The sequence below is a fragment of the Colletotrichum scovillei genome, assembly GCF_011075155.1.
Source record: "Colletotrichum scovillei strain TJNH1 chromosome Unknown Contig00003, whole genome shotgun sequence".
Taxonomy (NCBI): domain Eukaryota; kingdom Fungi; phylum Ascomycota; class Sordariomycetes; order Glomerellales; family Glomerellaceae; genus Colletotrichum; species Colletotrichum scovillei.
The window spans coordinates 2685478-2702256 of NW_023336261.1; the positions used below are offsets into that span (position 1 = coordinate 2685478).

The window sequence follows — 16779 nt, forward strand, 5'->3', positions numbered from 1 at the left end:
TCAGTTTGGGCCAGTTTTGGGATTAAGGAGTGAACATGAGAGTAAAATATAGTTGAAAAAGCAAAAGATGTTGGAACTTATGAGGAAAGAGCGGTTGAGTAAACAGACGGGATTCCTTCGTGATTAACGTCGAAACCACCTTCTCAATAAGCCACTCATGATGCTTCATTGCAAGAAATGCATTGATTAAGTTCGTCTCGAAGTCTTGGAAGCCCACAAAGATCACCCGGGACTCCAAAGTCTAGCCACCCAATTCTATACTCAACCAAACACCCACACGAGCCATCTCATAATCCCTTAAAGCACCCTCGAATCCATCCCATAACCCTCTTCAACAACCGTCTGCTACCTTTATTCTCGCCCTTCCTCCTCCCCCGAACCACCTCAACCTCAGACTTACCACGAGTCAACCCGAGGCCCCCATCCTCAAAAGCCCAAGCCCGCAAGCGTTGCAAGTCCCACGCGTCCCTCTCCCCGTCCACGACCCTCCCCAGCGCACCATCGTCAAAGGCAATGCCCCTCCAAAGCAGGACCCCCAGGACCTGGGCCCTCTTTGCTCGGCGAATCACCTCCTCATCGCCCACTACGCGTCCGACCTCGTCCCAGAAGAGTGCGCGGAGGGAGGCTGCTTCGGGGTAGTACTCGAATCTCGTTGTTGTCGTCATTGTCGTAGTCGTAATCGTTGCCGTTGTAGTAGCAGCACTCCCACCGCCAACAAAGTCAACATCGCTGCTCCCACCAACGACAACATCCTCCCCCAACACCTCCTCGAGCCCATACATGCCCACCCCGAACGGCAGCCACTCCGCCTCGGCCCAGTCAATCAACCCAACCAGCCCGCCAGCCCTCTCCTCCCTCCCCCACCCCAGCTTCCGCCTCACCCACGCCTCGCCGCCCTCGTCCTCTGCCTCCTCGCGTGGCGGATGAACCATGATATTATCCGGCACGAGGTCCCCATGCGTAACAACCCAAGGCAACCCCTCAATACCTCTAAGATCCCTCCTGACATCCCTCACAACGTCCCGAAACTCACAAGGCAACCCCTTTTCCATAATTTCCAACCGCCACGCCAAACTCCCGCCCACGCGCCCCCTGACACCCGTATTGCCGTGTCCTCCACCTCCAGAACCCTCCCGCCTACCTCTCCACGAATCCGCAAACACAACAGCCAGATCCGCGACGAGCCTCCTTCTCGATGCCCTCGGATCCGTCTCCAGACCCGCGCATATCCCCCGGAAGCCCGTCAACGACACACCGCCCACTCTCTCCAGGAGATACGCACACAGCTCCCCGTCCTTTTTCCCCTTCCCGCCACGAGTCGTCGTCGCCGTATCCAGCCCCTCCAACACACCAAGCTCCTCCACACCCGGCACGACCCCATCCCCAAGTACACCCCTAGCCTCACCACACATCTCGACATCGATACCGTGCCTCCGAGGTCGAAACTGAACGAGTCTTCCGCCACCACCACTACTGCCGCCGCTCTTCCAACTCGTACCGCTCTCGCTCTGGCTCTGGCTCCCGACGCTCCCCCCTCCGCCGGCCTCCACACCGCTGTCCCGCCGCCGCCCCGTCGCTCCGCCGGGAAGCGGCCTCAGGAGCAGCGTATAAGAGCAGTACCCCTGAAACGGCGCCCTCTCGACCTCGCACCCGGGGAACATTGCCCGCGCGAACTCGTGCGCTGCCGTGACAGCGGAGGGACGGAGTCCGTTCCTGAGCAAGAACGCCGCGACTTTGCCGTCGTCGTCTCTGGTCTCGGTGTCTTTGGCGTCTGCGTCTTTGCCGTCGGTGATACCTCGTCCATCTGAATGCTCAGCCCCCAACTCCAGAACTGGGCTGGCCTCTGCCGCATCGTGCAGAATCGACGGTATCATCGAAGCAAACCCTCCGTGGCCTTGTCTCGAAGCTTTCGCGACGGCGAGATTGTCATCGTCATCTCTGCGGGGTCGGGTATGAATCGACATTATCAAGGTAGATTATCTCTTCTTCTTTTTGTCGGGGTTTTCTTTCAAGGCGGTTTCCAAAGTGCCATTATACAATAAACATTACAATTACCACTCATGAGAAAACCCGTGGGGAGAGTCGACGGAGTGAAGCAGCGTTTATCAAATTTCTCACCTTGGTGAAGTGAGCGTGAAGTGAGCTGAGCTGAGTAGGTAGCGCGTGTGGGGGAAAATGGGGTCCCAGTCGAGTTCACATGACGGCACCATCAGCAGGTTTTCCCGCCTGCGTTTTCTCGGTCAGCGCCCACGCATGTGGTTTTTCTGCAGCAGATGGCTTTTCGGGGAAAGGAGAGCATGAATGGGGGGGGATGAACAACTCCGACCACACCCACTCCGCCCACGGGATGCGCCCGCGTGGGGTGGTGTCTTGCAGATGACTACCCGTCATCTAGTCCGGGAGTAATCATCACACTTGGTCCTGAGGTGAGCATTCCGGAACAGTCAACACTATCTCTCATAAAAGAAAATGTATGGGGAACATTTGATAAGATCATTTTTGAATGGTAAGTTTGTATTATTACCTGAAGGTAAATTTAGAAGTGGATAAAGAAGAAAAAAGAGAAGAAAAAGAAGAAGCCCAGAGGTTCTAGAGGACAAATGAAGTCTTTTCCCCTAGCCCTTTTTGATGAAAACATCCCGTGTTTATGCCCGTTTCCTTTACTCCATGCGAAGGGTATAAATCGATGCGCGCGAACCCTATGGCCCGCGGCATGCATGCTCTTGTTTCGTCGGTGCACTCGGCTCCTCCATCTTACACGCGGCATCATCTTGTCCAGAGTGCGGTGCGTCGGCAAGGGAAACTCCTGAGCGGAAGAGGGGAAGAGAGCGGAAGCGCTGCCGGCCCTTTTTGACGCCAGCTTTGATTGGCTTCCGCCGTCGCGGCCCTAACCCAGCCGGGTTTCCCGACGCCTCGATGTGCGGCAGATCGTCCTGTCCTGTCCGTAGCTCCGAAGCTCCGTGGCTATTGGACGGCGTCGACCGCGGCTCCAGTGGTTGATACAACCAGACGCCTTCCCGATACAACCCCAACACCCTCACAGGCTGACCCGGCCTTGCCTGCGCCCGGTTCTATATGATATTCGGCCGTTACTGATATTCGTTACACGCGCAGTATGAAATGCGCAGCTCGCCAATCCATGTGAGCCAGTTTATTTGCGGGCTCTGCGGTCGAGCTCGACCTTGCTGTACCACGCAGCACCAATCATGGTGAGAATCATGCCGGAGCCGTTGAAGAGGTGAACTTCGACGCCAAAGGCGATAATGCCGAGGCCAACCGTCAGGCACTGCTTCAGGTTACCGCAGATGCTCATCGTCAGGGCACCGGCGACCTTGTTCGTCTGGAAAGAGGCGACGTTGAGGGCGAATGCGAGGATGCCGTTGCCGAGGAGAGCGATAAGAGTGGCGAGGCTAATGTTACCCTCCACACGCATGGTGTTGAGGTTTCCGAGCTCGCCGGCGGCGATGGCGCAGGCCAAAGATTGCATAGCCGCAAAGGGCGACATGCGCAGCAGAACCTCCATAGCGGGGAGGGCCAGGGGGCCGGTCATAATGCGGTTGGTAGCGACGGTCTGTTAACATGTTCGTTAGTAACTGTAAAATGCATTGATAGTAGCACTGTAAATGGGACGAAGGTTTGCTGGCCGAGTTTCAGAGGGCGCAGAGGGCGGAGATGGCGGACCCAATTGGAGTCGCCGGGACCACTCTCCGCAAACTCGACAAAGCGTTGTATTTCGGATGATGGACGGGAGATGGGCAAACCCAAAATAACGTACCTTGACCGCAGCAAGCACCACGCCCGCAAAGGTGAGCAGGAAGCCCAGGTCGGTGAAAGTATACTCGCCAATCGTGGTCAGAGCAGCACCAATCATGATGGGAACCAGCGTCAGGTAGGTCATGTTCTCATAAGTGCGACCAAAGACAACGCGGTAGATGAGAACCGTGAACACGGGGACGGTAGTTCGGAGGACCTGGTAGAATGGCACGGAGACCATGGCACTGGGTAGTGAATTAGCATCATCTCTCGTCGAGTTTGTTCGGGTTCCGCCCCTTCCGGCGGCGGCGGAGGTGCGGGCGGAATGTGCACCATCATGCGGCGCAGCACAGAACAGGCCCAAAGAGGAAGGATTTTGGTTACTTACAGTGACAGGTTAGACACGGCGATGTTGGTGGTGAAAAGCAAGCTGAAGGCGAGGAGAATGAGGTTTTCGCGGCGTCCCAGATGGGACATGGTGAAGTAGCCGCATTGCAGCAAGCAGTAGCAACCCAAACTCGCGCACGTGGCGTGAAGTGAGGTGAGAAGCCACGGAAAGGGGAACTAGAATGAAAGTTAGAGGAAGCTCATGGAATAGGGTGCTTTTTCCCCATCATTTCATCGCTGCTCATTCGTATTCTCAACGATATTGATGAGGATTCGGAGCTCACGCATGCAATGATAGAGGCAATGTACATACCGCTCCGAGAATCAACTTGTTGTAGAGCGTCAAAACCAAGCTGAACATGAAATAGGCACTCAACCAGCCAAACTTGACCTGAGGTGAGATGGTGTACTCGACAGGGTTGCGGACTCTGTCGGCGTTGGCCTGTTGTTCGGTGGCGGCAGTGCTGTTGGCCTCGAGATCGTAGCTCTCTTCGATTCGCTTCTCATCGCCGTTGAGGAGGCCGTGGCCCTCCTCGCTCCGTCGAGCCTCGTTCTTGAGGTTGCTGGATTCCGCCATTGCTTCCAAAAAGGGTTCGTCGTCGGGACGGTAGGGTGTGGGAAGTGGTGGGTTTTTGGCGTTTGGGTCGTTGTTAAAAAGAGGTTGAGCCTTTTGGGTTTTCCCCGTTTTCGTCGCAAGGTGTTGGAATCCTCTTTCGTTTATTTGTTTAGAGACCGTGTGTTCGTCCACAGGTTCCCTGTCGCTTAGGGGGGGGTTAAGTCGAGAAAGCTGACGACTGTCCTGGTTTCACGACGTAGATCGGTCCCGAGCGGGCGGGGGGATTTGGGCGGCAAACGGGCGTGCGTCAGGTAGTCGAGCTTAAAAAATATCGGACTAAAAAGCGACGAATGGAGGAACGGCTGCGGACGATGCGGACAAAGTGTAAATAAAAGAGAAAAAAGGTCCAAACGAGAGGCAGAGCGATCGAAGGAGTGTGTGGTTGACAATATGAATGAAGGAAGAAGGAGTAAAAGAAAATAGGGACCTGGATAGATGGAGGGAGGTAGATGAGGTGTGAGGTGTAGTACTTGGGGGGGCGGATAGTAGAGACGGGAGGTACAAGGCACAAGGCAAGGGCGTTTGCTCAGTGGAACAGGCTGTAAATGAACCCAAGACTTCGGATCGCGGGCTTTGCGAGGCGTCAGCTAAATCCGATGCAGCAATGTATTCAGAAAGGGTCTGGGAACAGGGGGCAGGGCAGGATTAAGGTAAGTTTTTAGAAAAGGGAACGACAGGAACCGGAAGGGTTGAAAGGACGTGTGGAGAGAAAAGGAATGGGGGAGTGAAGTGAGTGGTGAGGCGGGCACACGGCGAGACAGATAGCCCAGGTGAAGGACGGACGGGAGAGAGAGAGAGAGGGTGGGAATAGGAGTGGGAAGCACGGTACGGAGACTGACTATCTCAGAGAGAGTGAGCACACGGGATTGAGGACAGGCACAGGGTGGAGAGGGGAGGGAGGGATGGATCATGGCAGAGGAGACATGACCCACCGGGGTGGAAGGACAAGAAGAGGAAGCAGAGGATGCCGAGATACTCAAACGGGCATCTTTCTCGCTTCCGCGCTTGGCATCAATGACGTTTCGGCTGGCGGCATTGCTCATTGCCCAGTCCTCCTTTTTTCAGTCCCCTTCTTGTTCATTTGCCGTTACGGTATACAAGATAGGAGTTACGGATACCAGACTGCCAGATTCTCACTCAAAATACTTTCCAACAATAAACAGTAGACGCATCCTCTAATAATGAGTGAATGATAATGACATGAGTGAGTGAATGATTGAGCGAATGAGTAAGTGGACTGAGTGAGTGAGTTGGTGACTTACAGCCATCTCCCGGCCCCGGCACACGATAAATTACACACGTACCTGGGCTGGTCTGGCTAACCCAAGGGAGCTTCCTCAAACAGTAAGGGTACTTCGAGACTCGGGGATCAGGAGAGCACACCACATCGAGACAGCAAGAAAGAAAAAAAAAGTCAGAAACAAGACTTGATCCTCCGCCACTATCCGTACGTAGAGTAGCAGTGCAGGTGCGCAGTAAGGGGTCTCTCAGATCTGTCTGGGTTTCTCCCGAGTCTATTGAATGGAAACGAAACCCGGCATCGCGGCTTCTCATCTCATACACTTTGGCTTTATCGCTTTATCGACCCGCCCTCATAGGAGAGAGCTTACGACGTGTCTACCACAGTAAAGGGAGCGAAAACAGGACTCAGCCACGGCCACGGGCGATACGGCATCTTCTGTCACGAGGCGATACTCAATAGTGGACAGAAGGCGTCGTGGACACGCTCACGTACGCAACGCTTTTTCTCACACTTCATACAACAGAACTCAAAAGTCTGAATGTCCAACCCGCCTATCAAACCTAGGCTTGCGCGTTTGGGGATAATTACATCGGCAAAATCTGGCCGGTTCGGCTTGCTCTAGTCTCGATGCGACCCCATCGTTCTCGAACGGCCTCTCGTAGTCGATCGCGCTGTCGTTGTCGTTTTGGTGCTAACGCTGGCGCTGGTGGTGCTGGGCCGCCGCCGGCGTCGTGTGTGTGATGTACATTGTGAGTGAAATCTGCCCGCCCGTTTGAGCTAAACGGCAGCTAGTAGCCGGGCTCTCTCACCAGACTCCAGTGCAGTCCTACCTGCCGGCAGGCTCACCGTGACGCCGCTTTGTTTTACAGCGTGCTGGCGGCTGCTCTACATAAAGTAGAGCGGGTGTCGCCGTGTTTCCCATTCGGGATCCTCTGCTTTCACGGGTTGATTACCTACACACAGTACAATTGGATGAGTGAAGCTCTCACTCACTTTGGATGAGGTGGTGCTGGTGGTTTAGATGGGGGCGACAGGGCTTTGGGGTGCAGTTCTCCATTATCGATCAGTGGCTGCCAGGTCATCATCGTCATCTATCCTCATTTCTAGTCTGGAGACTGGCGGGGGTGGTTGGAGGGTCTCGCGGGTCTGGGAAAGAGTGAAAGTCACTCAACCTGTGGTAGGTACCGTACGAATAGAGCTCTGTGACTGGTGGGCGGGATGAAGACGCCCGACGGACCAAAGATGCGGTGGGATGTACTTTCGTACAGTGCGGTGGCGGGTGGGATTTTGCGTCCGAAGTTGAGCTTTGTCTTGGGAAGAAAAGAGCGCCCCCCATAACCACCCTTGGCAGCCGCGTAAGCCTGGGGCCCTGATTCATCCTGGTGCGGCCGGACGGCAAGGGAAGGGGGAGGGGGGAACCACAAGAGTCCTATGGCTAAGTACCTAGCGAAACGGGGCCAGTTAATAAAGGAGAGGGGCCAGATACAGTGCAATTGCGGGATGAGAGACCGGGGATGTGGTTCAATTGGAGGAAGGGCAGCAATTATCTCTGGCAGACCAGGGGATAGAAAAGGCAAATACCTGCCACCAGGTTGGCCAATTGCGTGGGACTGTGCCCCGCCGGGGTTCGGCGGGATCAATCATGAAGAAACCTGGATAAAGTGGAATGGAAGCATTTTTTGGAGCACAACCTACCTTAGCTGGCGAGCAAGCTCCAGTTGGCTGAGGTGAGTCTGGGAGCATCAGTGATCACTGGCAAAGCTGGATCAGTCCATCAAGCTCTAGAACACGTTTAATTGCGTTTAGGCGGCGGGTCTTGTTGCTGTCTCAAAGTCTGGTTCTATCTATTTGGGATCACTTGGAGAAATTCCACAGAACGATTGATTCCAGTTGAGCGGCCGCTGCTGCTGGCGCATGATTGGCAATCCGCATCTTGTCGCGTTGTTATCAATTCTTGATCTAAAAAAGTCTCAGACCCTACGTACCTTACTTAGGTATGCCCGTAAAGCTACCTTAGCTACAAGGCTTGCGCATGCACGAGCTTTCTAAACAGACTTTGGAGACTGACTCTCCAAGACTCCAGCTGTCGTCCCTTCTTCATATCAAGAAAAAAGCCAAAAAACAAAAAGCAGGCGGAAAAGTGGGGGTAAAGCGACTCCAGTGCGTGCTGTGTGTGTGTGCTCGGTACGAATACTCAGGTATACGCTCCTTAGCGCGCGTGGGTAAGAGAGTCATTATCACTGGCCGATCTCATTTAAATGCGGCTCTAGGCAGGGTCCAGCATCCAAGGAGCAAAATCTAGCTTGATGAGATGCGAGCGAGCGAGCCGAAAGGTTGAATACTCCGTAATGATGTAGGGGCTGTCAGGGAAGTCTGAAGAGTAGTAGTTACCGAAGGCAATCTATCTGGATAATTCGTTTTCTGTCTGCGGCTGCTCACAGGTTTCGGCCCATTCATTATCATCAGTAAGTACTCTACCGTGTGTTCTGTCATGGCACGGGAGGTTTATTTGGCAGGTCTCACTCTAGGTTTAGGTAAGGGACAAGTGTTAGGCAGAGCTCCAGCAGAAAGACGTGCGCGTGGCAGCATGGCGATGGCTGTCTCATGTTTCTCTTACTCTTGTCTGTGGCCCTGCAGCCGCCGCACGGAGGGGGAGAAGGAAGCTGCCCTGCACATACTGCACATACTGTGTTCGGATCATTGAGTTGGCTGATCAGCTGGGCGCAATTTGATTTGCTGCAGTGTGCTGACAAGAAAGCGAAGCCGATGAATCCGAAGTCTGGCGATGCCCAGCCTTTTTTCCTTCTTATTTTGGGTTTGGTTCCCTCCCTTGGCTTTTTTGGGGGAGGGAGGAGCGGAACGGTGGAAGCTCGGTGGAGAGGGTGATGGTTGATGATAGCAAATAGGGGACGGCTACAGAGCCAAGCCGCGCGGTGCTGCAGGCAAACCAAAGGAAAACCGAGCGGGAAGCAGCCTGGACACTTGAAAGACATTGGATGCGACTGGCTGAGGAGAGATGCAGGGCGGGAAATGAGGACCAAGAAGCAAAGCTCAGTAGTAGGTCGTAGGTATCCTATGGTCGAGCCAAGCATGGCACCAGCTCCAGCACAAGCAGCACGTCGAACCAAGGCACTGGGGCTTATGACAGCAATTGCAGCAGAGAACACCGAAGTGGAGGAGAATTGTGGCTGCGCCGTGGGAGTGGAAAGGGGGAACGGACGGGATGCGGTGGAGACGGTGCGACCTCAGGATGGCGGCGGGAACACTTCCAGTTCGATGTAGAAAAGTACGTATCAGGGGCCATTATGTCATCTTTCTATTTTCTTCGTTGTGAGGTCACTGACAGAAGGCGCCCGACCAAGGTGCACAGAATCGCAGATTAACATGGCCCCGCTTACCTCAGCACGCAATTCGCATCTTATCTCTTTCCCATTGGGAACCCACAGTTTCGCTTCTTGCGCCAGGTAGATTTACACAATGAAACCATCGTGGAGATACAAATGCCGCTCGCAATCTACAGCCTCTATTCCAGGTCATCAACGTCTAGCCACGACAGAGTAGGTATCCATCCACGAGGCGGCGCACAACGTGCAATGTATCGACCCAGAGGGAAGTAAGAGCACAACACGAAAGGTACCGACAACACCTGCCTTGCGATAGGTACTCCAAGACCCCAAGACTCTCTAAGCACCAAGGGAGCACAACCGACGAATCGACGAGGGCGGTGGCGTCTGCAACGGTCGGTAGCCCATCTCAGACAACATGGAAATTCAGCCACTTTGCCGCGGCCTCTCTTGGCGGGAGCGGTGTTACACACTTAGTTACCGTGCTAAAACTGGTCAACTGGCAACGGCTCTTCCGGGACAGCCACAATTGACGGCGGGAGTTACTGCGTAGTGGACAGTGCGCCCTCCCTTTCGCGGCTTGCCCCAAGTGCCCAACTCCAGCTCCATGAAAAAGTCTCGAATCTTTGATGGCAATGGAACATGTTGCTTGCTCCCTGTCGACTGCCGTGCGTAAGGCAAGCGGCGATGTAAGGTAAGGAAAATAAAGCAATGCGCCAAGCCAAAGGCCACCAGGGACGAGGGTTGTCTGTCACTCTGTCTGAGTCTGACTCTAACGAAGAGCAGTACGGAGTATTCCCGCGTACGACTTTGGAAAACTTCTGTGCGTATTTGCAGGTAGTACGAACAGCTGCAGACTGCTGAGCTAAGGCAGTCAGTCAGTCATCCAGTCAATCAATTGCCGCCATGCTGGCTGCAGACAAGACAAGAGGCAGCACGGCTAAGGTCTCAACCGTCACCGATGCGGCACCGATGCGGCGATACCAAGCATCCAAGCCGGACGACACGGCAAGTCTGATATCTTGGGTCATCACCCACCTCACCCACTGAACCACCAACATCAGACCGTCACCGTCAGCCCGGCCCTGAGCTAGCCAATGCCATCCGGCGCTTGTCAGCGCCCCCCCCTCCGTGCCTCCCCATGGCTTGATATTCTGATGGTCCCAAGATCCTTGGGTGCCCATGACTGGACCCAGTAGGCTATTTCCTAACACGCGTACTGGCGTACCGACGTACACAGAACAATGACAAGCCCAGCCCATGCCATGCGACACCGCGACGTCCACCGCTAAAGTGCGTGTGTGAGTGTCTGGGCGGTACGGCAACTTTGAGACGTCTGTGTGCGTGTCCCTCTCCTCGCGTCGCTCAGGACGCCAGGGACTCCCTCCTGTCTACCAACGCTTCAAGACATGCGTACCATGAGAAAGGAGATTGATGTGCCGGTCAAGCTGATTATCATGTACCCGGCCTGATGAAGCAAATAGCACTTGGAACTTCCATTGGGAGAGTTGAAAGGCGGACGGTAAGATGACCTCTCCCTCTCCGCCAGTCCCGGCGTCCCGCCCGCTAGGTACGCCACGCTGCACATTCCCTCCCCCTAATTGCTATCCGAGGAAGGTACCTCGCATTAGTACCTTTCCTCGCACCTGCACTGAACCTTCACCAGCCTCCCTGCTCCTTCCGCACCTCACATGGGGCTGCGTGGCTGCTTCCCGCTCTTACGCCCTCCTCTCTTAGTGCCGCCCACCCATCCCTTCCTCATGCGCTGAACAAGAGGTACATCGTAAGGTAAGGTAATCATTTGGGACACCGCCCGCACCGCTGCATCAGCAGCAGCAGCAGCAGCAGCAGCAGCAACAATGACAACCCAATATCCGTACCTGACTACCTAGGTATCTTACCGTACCTTACGGATACTTTGATACCTGATGTCCAGCGGTCATCAACCACCAAAAAGTACCTTGGTCTTAGCTCAATCTTGGCCCCTCCAAGTCGTCGTCACTCCGGGCCCGTCCTTCCTTCTTCCCTAATCCTCCCTTTTATTCCGTCCTGTATTATTACAATTCTTCTTTTTTGACCTCTTCCTCCCCCCTCGATACTCCCGCTCGTCCAATCCAATCTTGGACGAATCATCCCGTGCAGCTGGTCCACTTAGCCAGACCCTGCTTCCAATTTCCTTTCCGCCGCTTCTTCCCCGGACTCGAAAGGACTATCGACGCTCTCGGAGTCTAGTCCACTACCCGTACCTGTCCCAAGGATCCAGAGGTACCTGAACTGGAATTCACCAACTCAAACTTCCAGGTTCAGTGCGGCTCAAGTCACAGCCGTATCGGTCGACAGCCTGTGTCTCTCTCCATCTCTCTTCCGCGTCGACACATGACCATCCACACGCCTGTCTTTACCGAGAAGAGCAGCACACCAAGACAAAAGTAGACGATACCGAGACCAAGGGGTTCGACCACGAGGGTGGGAAGAAAGGAGCTTTCTCAGCGACCACGGGCGTCTCCTGTTCCTCTGGCCTGACAGCTCTTGGAAATACTGACTTTGGCACTTGGCCTTGGCAATTCCTGGCCCTCAACCTGAACCCAGGAAAAAAAACTCCCCGCCCATCTCCATCCGCCATCTGTCACCTAGCATTTCTTGCCACAGTCGGCCTCTTCCACTCATTTCTTCCTCTTCTCTTTTACCCTCCAACCCCTTAACAACGACGACGATCCTCGAGTCCTGGGAGTGTGCATGTTCTTCTCTACTTTCCTTCCTTACTCTCGTTACTGCCGGCCCTTGGGTGTTCATTTGGTTCGTTACCGTCTTTCTAATACCCCAAACTGCACTTTCGACCTCTTTGCTCTCTCTCGTGGATATCGCTTCATCGCCGCCGTCGCAAACCAACATTGCTTTGCACTGCACTAGCCCGCTTGCCCACTTGTCAACCCCCCAAAATCGCCCAACCTGGATCTCAAGCCAATCCGGCAGCTAAATGAAACCCGAGTCGCACCCATGTTGATGGCTCTGAAAGGCCGCAGACTCGTTCTGCTGGCCGCATTCGTCATCGTTTCGGCGCTTCTCATCTTCTCACAGTCTCTCTACCCTGAGAACCTAAGCTGGGTAGGCTTCTTTCCTTCTTTTTGTTTCCTGTCGTCACTTCAAACTTCTTGTCGTTTTTTGATCGCCGTCGCAAGTCCCCCGTCTACTGGGGCAGTTTTTCCCCCAGGAGAGGAAGAATGCGCACCCACGTGCCGACTTGGGCTGAAACTTCGACCGAACTCCTCGATGCGGGACTCTGAGACACCCGTTGTAGCTGTTTGTGCTTGACATCTGAACTGACAATGGCTTCCTCCCACAGTCCGATATCTCAGCTTCTCTCCCCACCGGAAGTAAATCCTCCGCGCCATCCACCAAGGGGGCCAAACCCGCCCGCGCTGGCACCGGCCGTTTCCATTTCCTGATCGCCGCCAGCGCCCCGAACTTGCAGTTCTGCCGCGCCCTCGTTTCGTCTACCGCCAACCGCTTCGGCGCGCCAGTCATTGCAGGATGGAACGGCACCGGCGAAAACGATGCTGCCCAGTCCCACTTGGCCAAGATTCGCGTCGTCACCAAGTACCTCGAAGACTTGCCCGAATCCAGCAACGATGATCTCTTCATGATGATTGATGGCTACGACGTCCTTCTCCAGTTTGGCCCCGATGTCCTGATTGAGAGATATTTCAAGGCAGCGGCCAAGGAAGACGAGCGAATCATCCAGCAGCTGGGACCCGAGAGGGCCCAGAGTCTGGCTGGTCCCATGGGCCGACATATCTTCTTCGGCGCCGACAAGGTCTGCTGGCCCGTGGACTGGCGGCGTCCGGCTTGCTGGGCGGTCCCTCCGGTGCCCAACATGGACGGCCACGAGTTCGGCCCTCTCACGAACACCGGCGAGGATATGGCCTTCAACCACCCCCGATGGCTCAACAGCGGCACCATTATTGGTCCCATCAAGGAGATCCGCGAGATGTTCCGAGCCACTCTCGACCTAATCAACGAAGTGTACGACCCGGAATACGAGTTCAGAGAGAGCGACCAATTCTACATGAGCGACGTCTGGGGTCTGCAAGAGCTCGAGAGAATACAGATGCAAAAGGAGGAAAATCCCGATGCCGCTGTCATGCTGCCTCCGGAAGACGGCTGGGTTCCCGAGTTGGAGCCCGCGTACAGCTACAACTTCCACATCGCCATGGACTATTGGAGTCTGATGTTCCAGACATGGGCTGGCTACGGCGAGTGGGTGGACTGGCGCAAATTTGACCGCCCCCTGTACTCGGTCGAAATCTCACAAAACTATCGCAACAGTTCCACCTTTGTGCCTTGGAGCTTGCATATGCAAGCGGACGGCATGAAGTCGCTGAAGCGCATCTTTAACACAACAGAGGACGAAACGATGGGCGCGACGGTGAACGAGCTGATCCGGAAGTCCGAATTCGGCGCCAACATTGTGACAAAGCAGACGTTCCCGCTGCTGCACGTCACCGGAGAGAAGGGAGCCTTGGACGTGTTCTGGCCTCGAATGTGGTTTTTCCCCTACGGCCGCTCGCTGATCCGGTCTGCTATCAACTGGTTCCAGCAGGAGGAACACTACATGCCCGAGCTGATTGACGGCCGAGTGTGGTATCCCGCACACCCGTATCCCAAGGACGTTCGGGAGAACGATGGCGGTGCCTGGTCAGACACTGCCAACAACAACGGGACCGTGTATTGGCTGGGATTCGACCAGCTGTGCGCAGAGCACCACGGTATTTTGTTTGGCGAAGATTAAGTAAGGGTTCTCCGTGAAGGGGGAAGGGAGGGTTTTCTCGCGCGTTACTTGGTTTGAGCATACTTGAGCACCTTGGGTTTACGAGGTCTGGAAAATACAGTGCAGGTTCAAAGGGAACCACCTGCACTAAATTCGCAGCATAAGAGCTGCTTGCAGTCAGTACTGGAACAAGAGTGTCCGTACTACAACAAAATGAAACGGCCCGGTTTGCATGTTGCGCTGAGCATATTACGATGCAATACCCAGCATTTGTGTGCCTGTTTTTTTTCCCCCCACATATCTCAGCGATGTCTGATGTCGTGTTTGAGTACGTAGAGCATAGCGACCAGGAAGCAATAGACAGACCGCCGTCAGAACGACGGGCGGCAAAGTTCAAGACACGCCAACTTTGACATCAGCTGAATGTGTTGTGGTGGATTATCCGGTGACTGGACGTGTCTAGAACAACAGTCTTGGCTGTCTCGGGCTTGCTCCGACGAGGTGAAGTCGAGTTTGACTCTTCCTCTCCCTGCTTCCGCTGCCGCGCCACTGTTCGGACTTGATGTAGGGCTGGGGATTCAAAAGAACACTATTGAGCGGCAATGTTTCGCAGTAGCTGAAGGAGGGTAGGTAGGTACATGACTATCCCGGGAAGATGAGATGGCGCGTTTCTAGTATTTCGATAATTAAGGTTTTTTCGGGTCTCCTTGCAGGTAGTAGCTGAGATTCTTATTGCCTGTTAATTTTTTTGGCCTTGTTTCCTTTCCTTCCGAATTTGGATGGTATTGGGGTCACTTTCTTGGCGTGATTGGTTGGAGCTTGGAGTGTTGCGGCTGATGGCGTTGGAAAGTTTCTCAGGCGGCGGCTGTGGTTTGGAGGCTTGCCAAGGCGAACCGGGGCGCGGCCAATCCCACCTTTGATTCGGTCTTACCTTTGGCGGATGAGACTTTGGCGGACTTTGGGAATCTAGCGACCTGAGAGGTCTCGTGATGTGACGGGTTTGGGCTGCGATGCATCAAAGGGAGTGGTGAATTTGTGAGACAGGTTTTGGGAGTGAGGCTGGATTTGGGATGAGACTCGACTGAGTTAAGCATGAATGTACGCAAAAGAAGCAAAGAAAGATGGGCAGCCAAAAAAGAAACGCTCGAGATGCAGACGTGAAAGGAGAAAAAAATGAAAGTGGTCCAGATGGACCAGCTTCGACTGCCCAGAGGCGGATTCGAACCGCCGTCAACACGGATCGCTGTATAGAAGAACCACAACGTAACATCCTAACCAACTAGACGATCTGGGCGAGTTGATGAAGATACTGGAGGGGAGAACTGTCTCATGGAGCATCATGGTAGGTAGTTGGGTGGGTTTTTGCGCGTGGTTGTGGGGGCAGGTGGTGGGTAGTTGGGTGCTAGCGGACGTGTTCTACATCGTGAGAAATTCGGTGGCCTTTGTGCGGGAGATTTGGAGGTTGAGAATTTGGGAGGGGGAAGGAAGGGATTAGGTGTGAATTGGGTGATGAGAGACTAGGTAAGGTTCATTGCTGGAGGGGTAAGTAAGACGGGAGTCATTCGAGATGTTCGGGCTGCAGAGTACAGTCAGACGGGATATGGGTGTGGCGGAGGCTTTGTGGGAGTGGTTGATTATTGAATGTTTTGTGCGTGAGCACTTGCGCCGGTGCGCATTTCCGGTGATTCGGTTACTCGAACGACGGAACATTTTTCCTGTAGAAACCAGAGCGCTTGGTAGAGTTCTTTGGCTGATGTTGTTCAAGGTTGGATGGTTCATCCCATAATGGCTATTCGGTATGCCCGCTCCCGCCTATCTTCGGCAGAGTCTCATGCGGCTCCAAAGTCTGATTTGGAGGCAGGGTCTCACGATGGGTGTCTGCAGTGTGCGCCTGTTGACGATCACGAGGGTTCGTGAGGGTTGGTCTGGGACAGCAGATAATGGTTCTGAAATCTTAGGTGAGATGCGGGACTGGGCGATCCCGATCGTAGGGCTGGGCTGGGCTGGTTGGATGGATGGACGGATGTTGATGGCTCTGGTCTTACAACTAACGCTCGATGCAATCCTTTTTGGCGGGGTATGCACGACGGCCTTCCCGTGAAACTAAGGTTGTGGAGGATTGAAAGTCGTCGAATGGTAAGTGGCAGACGGGTAATGTGATGCCTTTTAACTTTGATTCTGTCATTGTTATCGTCACCTGCTTAGTCAGTTTCGCTTACTGCTCACCCCACGACATATGTCTAGTCCGAATTGGTGCGACTGTATTTGTACGTCAGTAAACTACCTAGTAACAATACCAATAAAGTTCCAGAGCCCAGTTGACACATGTTGCAGTGAAACTGTCGGAGTCGAGAGCCTCAAAACGGTTGCCCTCAATACCTAAGTAGGTATCTCAACACGTCTGCAGTCAATTGATTCGCCTGCTCGTCGCCTCTGGGGGAAATGAACCTCCCAGTCACCTGCCCCAAGAGGCAAGAGTCCGTCGCTCTCCCCTGTGCCGTCTCTTCCTCGCCAATGCCCAGACGCCTCTCTTCAATGGCTCAGCGCGATGCAGATGCGCGGCACTGCCCGCCTGCTCATTTTCCATAACCTCTTAGCGATTGAAGAAGCTGACCTATGGCAGGCGACTCAAATGATACAGCATATTCCTAAAATTGTCAGTTGTGGA

At 54.3% G+C, this 16779-nt stretch overlaps 3 protein-coding genes across 3 annotated transcripts; 1 reads left to right on the top strand and 2 right to left on the bottom strand.

Annotated features, from left to right (window-relative positions):
• Positions 1-245: 245 nt before the first annotated feature.
• HER10_EVM0011683 (uncharacterized protein) lies at positions 246-1874 on the bottom strand (the record flags this gene model as incomplete). Its single annotated transcript, XM_035481107.1, has 1 exon — positions 246-1874. The coding sequence occupies one exon, from the start codon at positions 1872-1874 to the stop codon at positions 288-290; it is 1587 nt and encodes a 528-aa protein (XP_035336603.1). The 3' UTR covers positions 246-287.
• Positions 1875-2493: 619 nt separating this feature from the next.
• Positions 2494-5929, bottom strand: HER10_EVM0009262 (triose-phosphate transporter). The gene is made up of 4 exons (XM_035478753.1): positions 4454-5929; positions 4142-4317; positions 3776-3998; positions 2494-3571 (listed from the first exon to the last, which is right to left on the bottom strand). Exons 1-4 carry the CDS (start codon positions 4715-4717, stop codon positions 3152-3154), a joined length of 1083 nt encoding a protein of 360 aa, XP_035336372.1. The 5' UTR covers positions 4718-5929; the 3' UTR covers positions 2494-3151.
• Positions 5930-11368: 5439 nt separating this feature from the next.
• On the top strand, positions 11369-14406 carry HER10_EVM0000696 (uncharacterized protein). Its single transcript, XM_035470466.1, has 2 exons — positions 11369-12448; positions 12687-14406. The coding sequence occupies exons 1-2, from the start codon at positions 12341-12343 to the stop codon at positions 14130-14132; spliced, it is 1554 nt and encodes a 517-aa protein (XP_035335586.1). The 5' UTR covers positions 11369-12340; the 3' UTR covers positions 14133-14406.
• The last annotated feature ends 2373 nt before the right edge of the window (positions 14407-16779 follow it).

What these genes read in the sequence shown, in the direction of transcription:
- HER10_EVM0009262 (XM_035478753.1), bottom strand. Translation starts at nt 4,717, where the DNA reads ATGGCGGAATCCAGCAACCTCAAGAACGAGGCTCGACGGAGCGAGGAG. An exon ending in ACAAGTTGATTCTCGGAGCG is followed by an intron (nt 4,318 to 4,453) that starts GTATGTACATTG and finishes CTTTCATTCTAG; the next exon opens with TTCCCCTTTCCGTGGCTTCT. An exon ending in GCCGTGTCTAACCTGTCACT is followed by an intron (nt 3,999 to 4,141) that starts GTAAGTAACCAA and finishes TTCACTACCCAG; the next exon opens with TGCCATGGTCTCCGTGCCAT.
- HER10_EVM0000696 (XM_035470466.1), top strand. Translation starts at nt 12,341, where the DNA reads ATGTTGATGGCTCTGAAAGGCCGCAGACTCGTTCTGCTGGCCGCATTC. An exon ending in ACCCTGAGAACCTAAGCTGG is followed by an intron (nt 12,449 to 12,686) that starts GTAGGCTTCTTT and finishes TTCCTCCCACAG; the next exon opens with TCCGATATCTCAGCTTCTCT.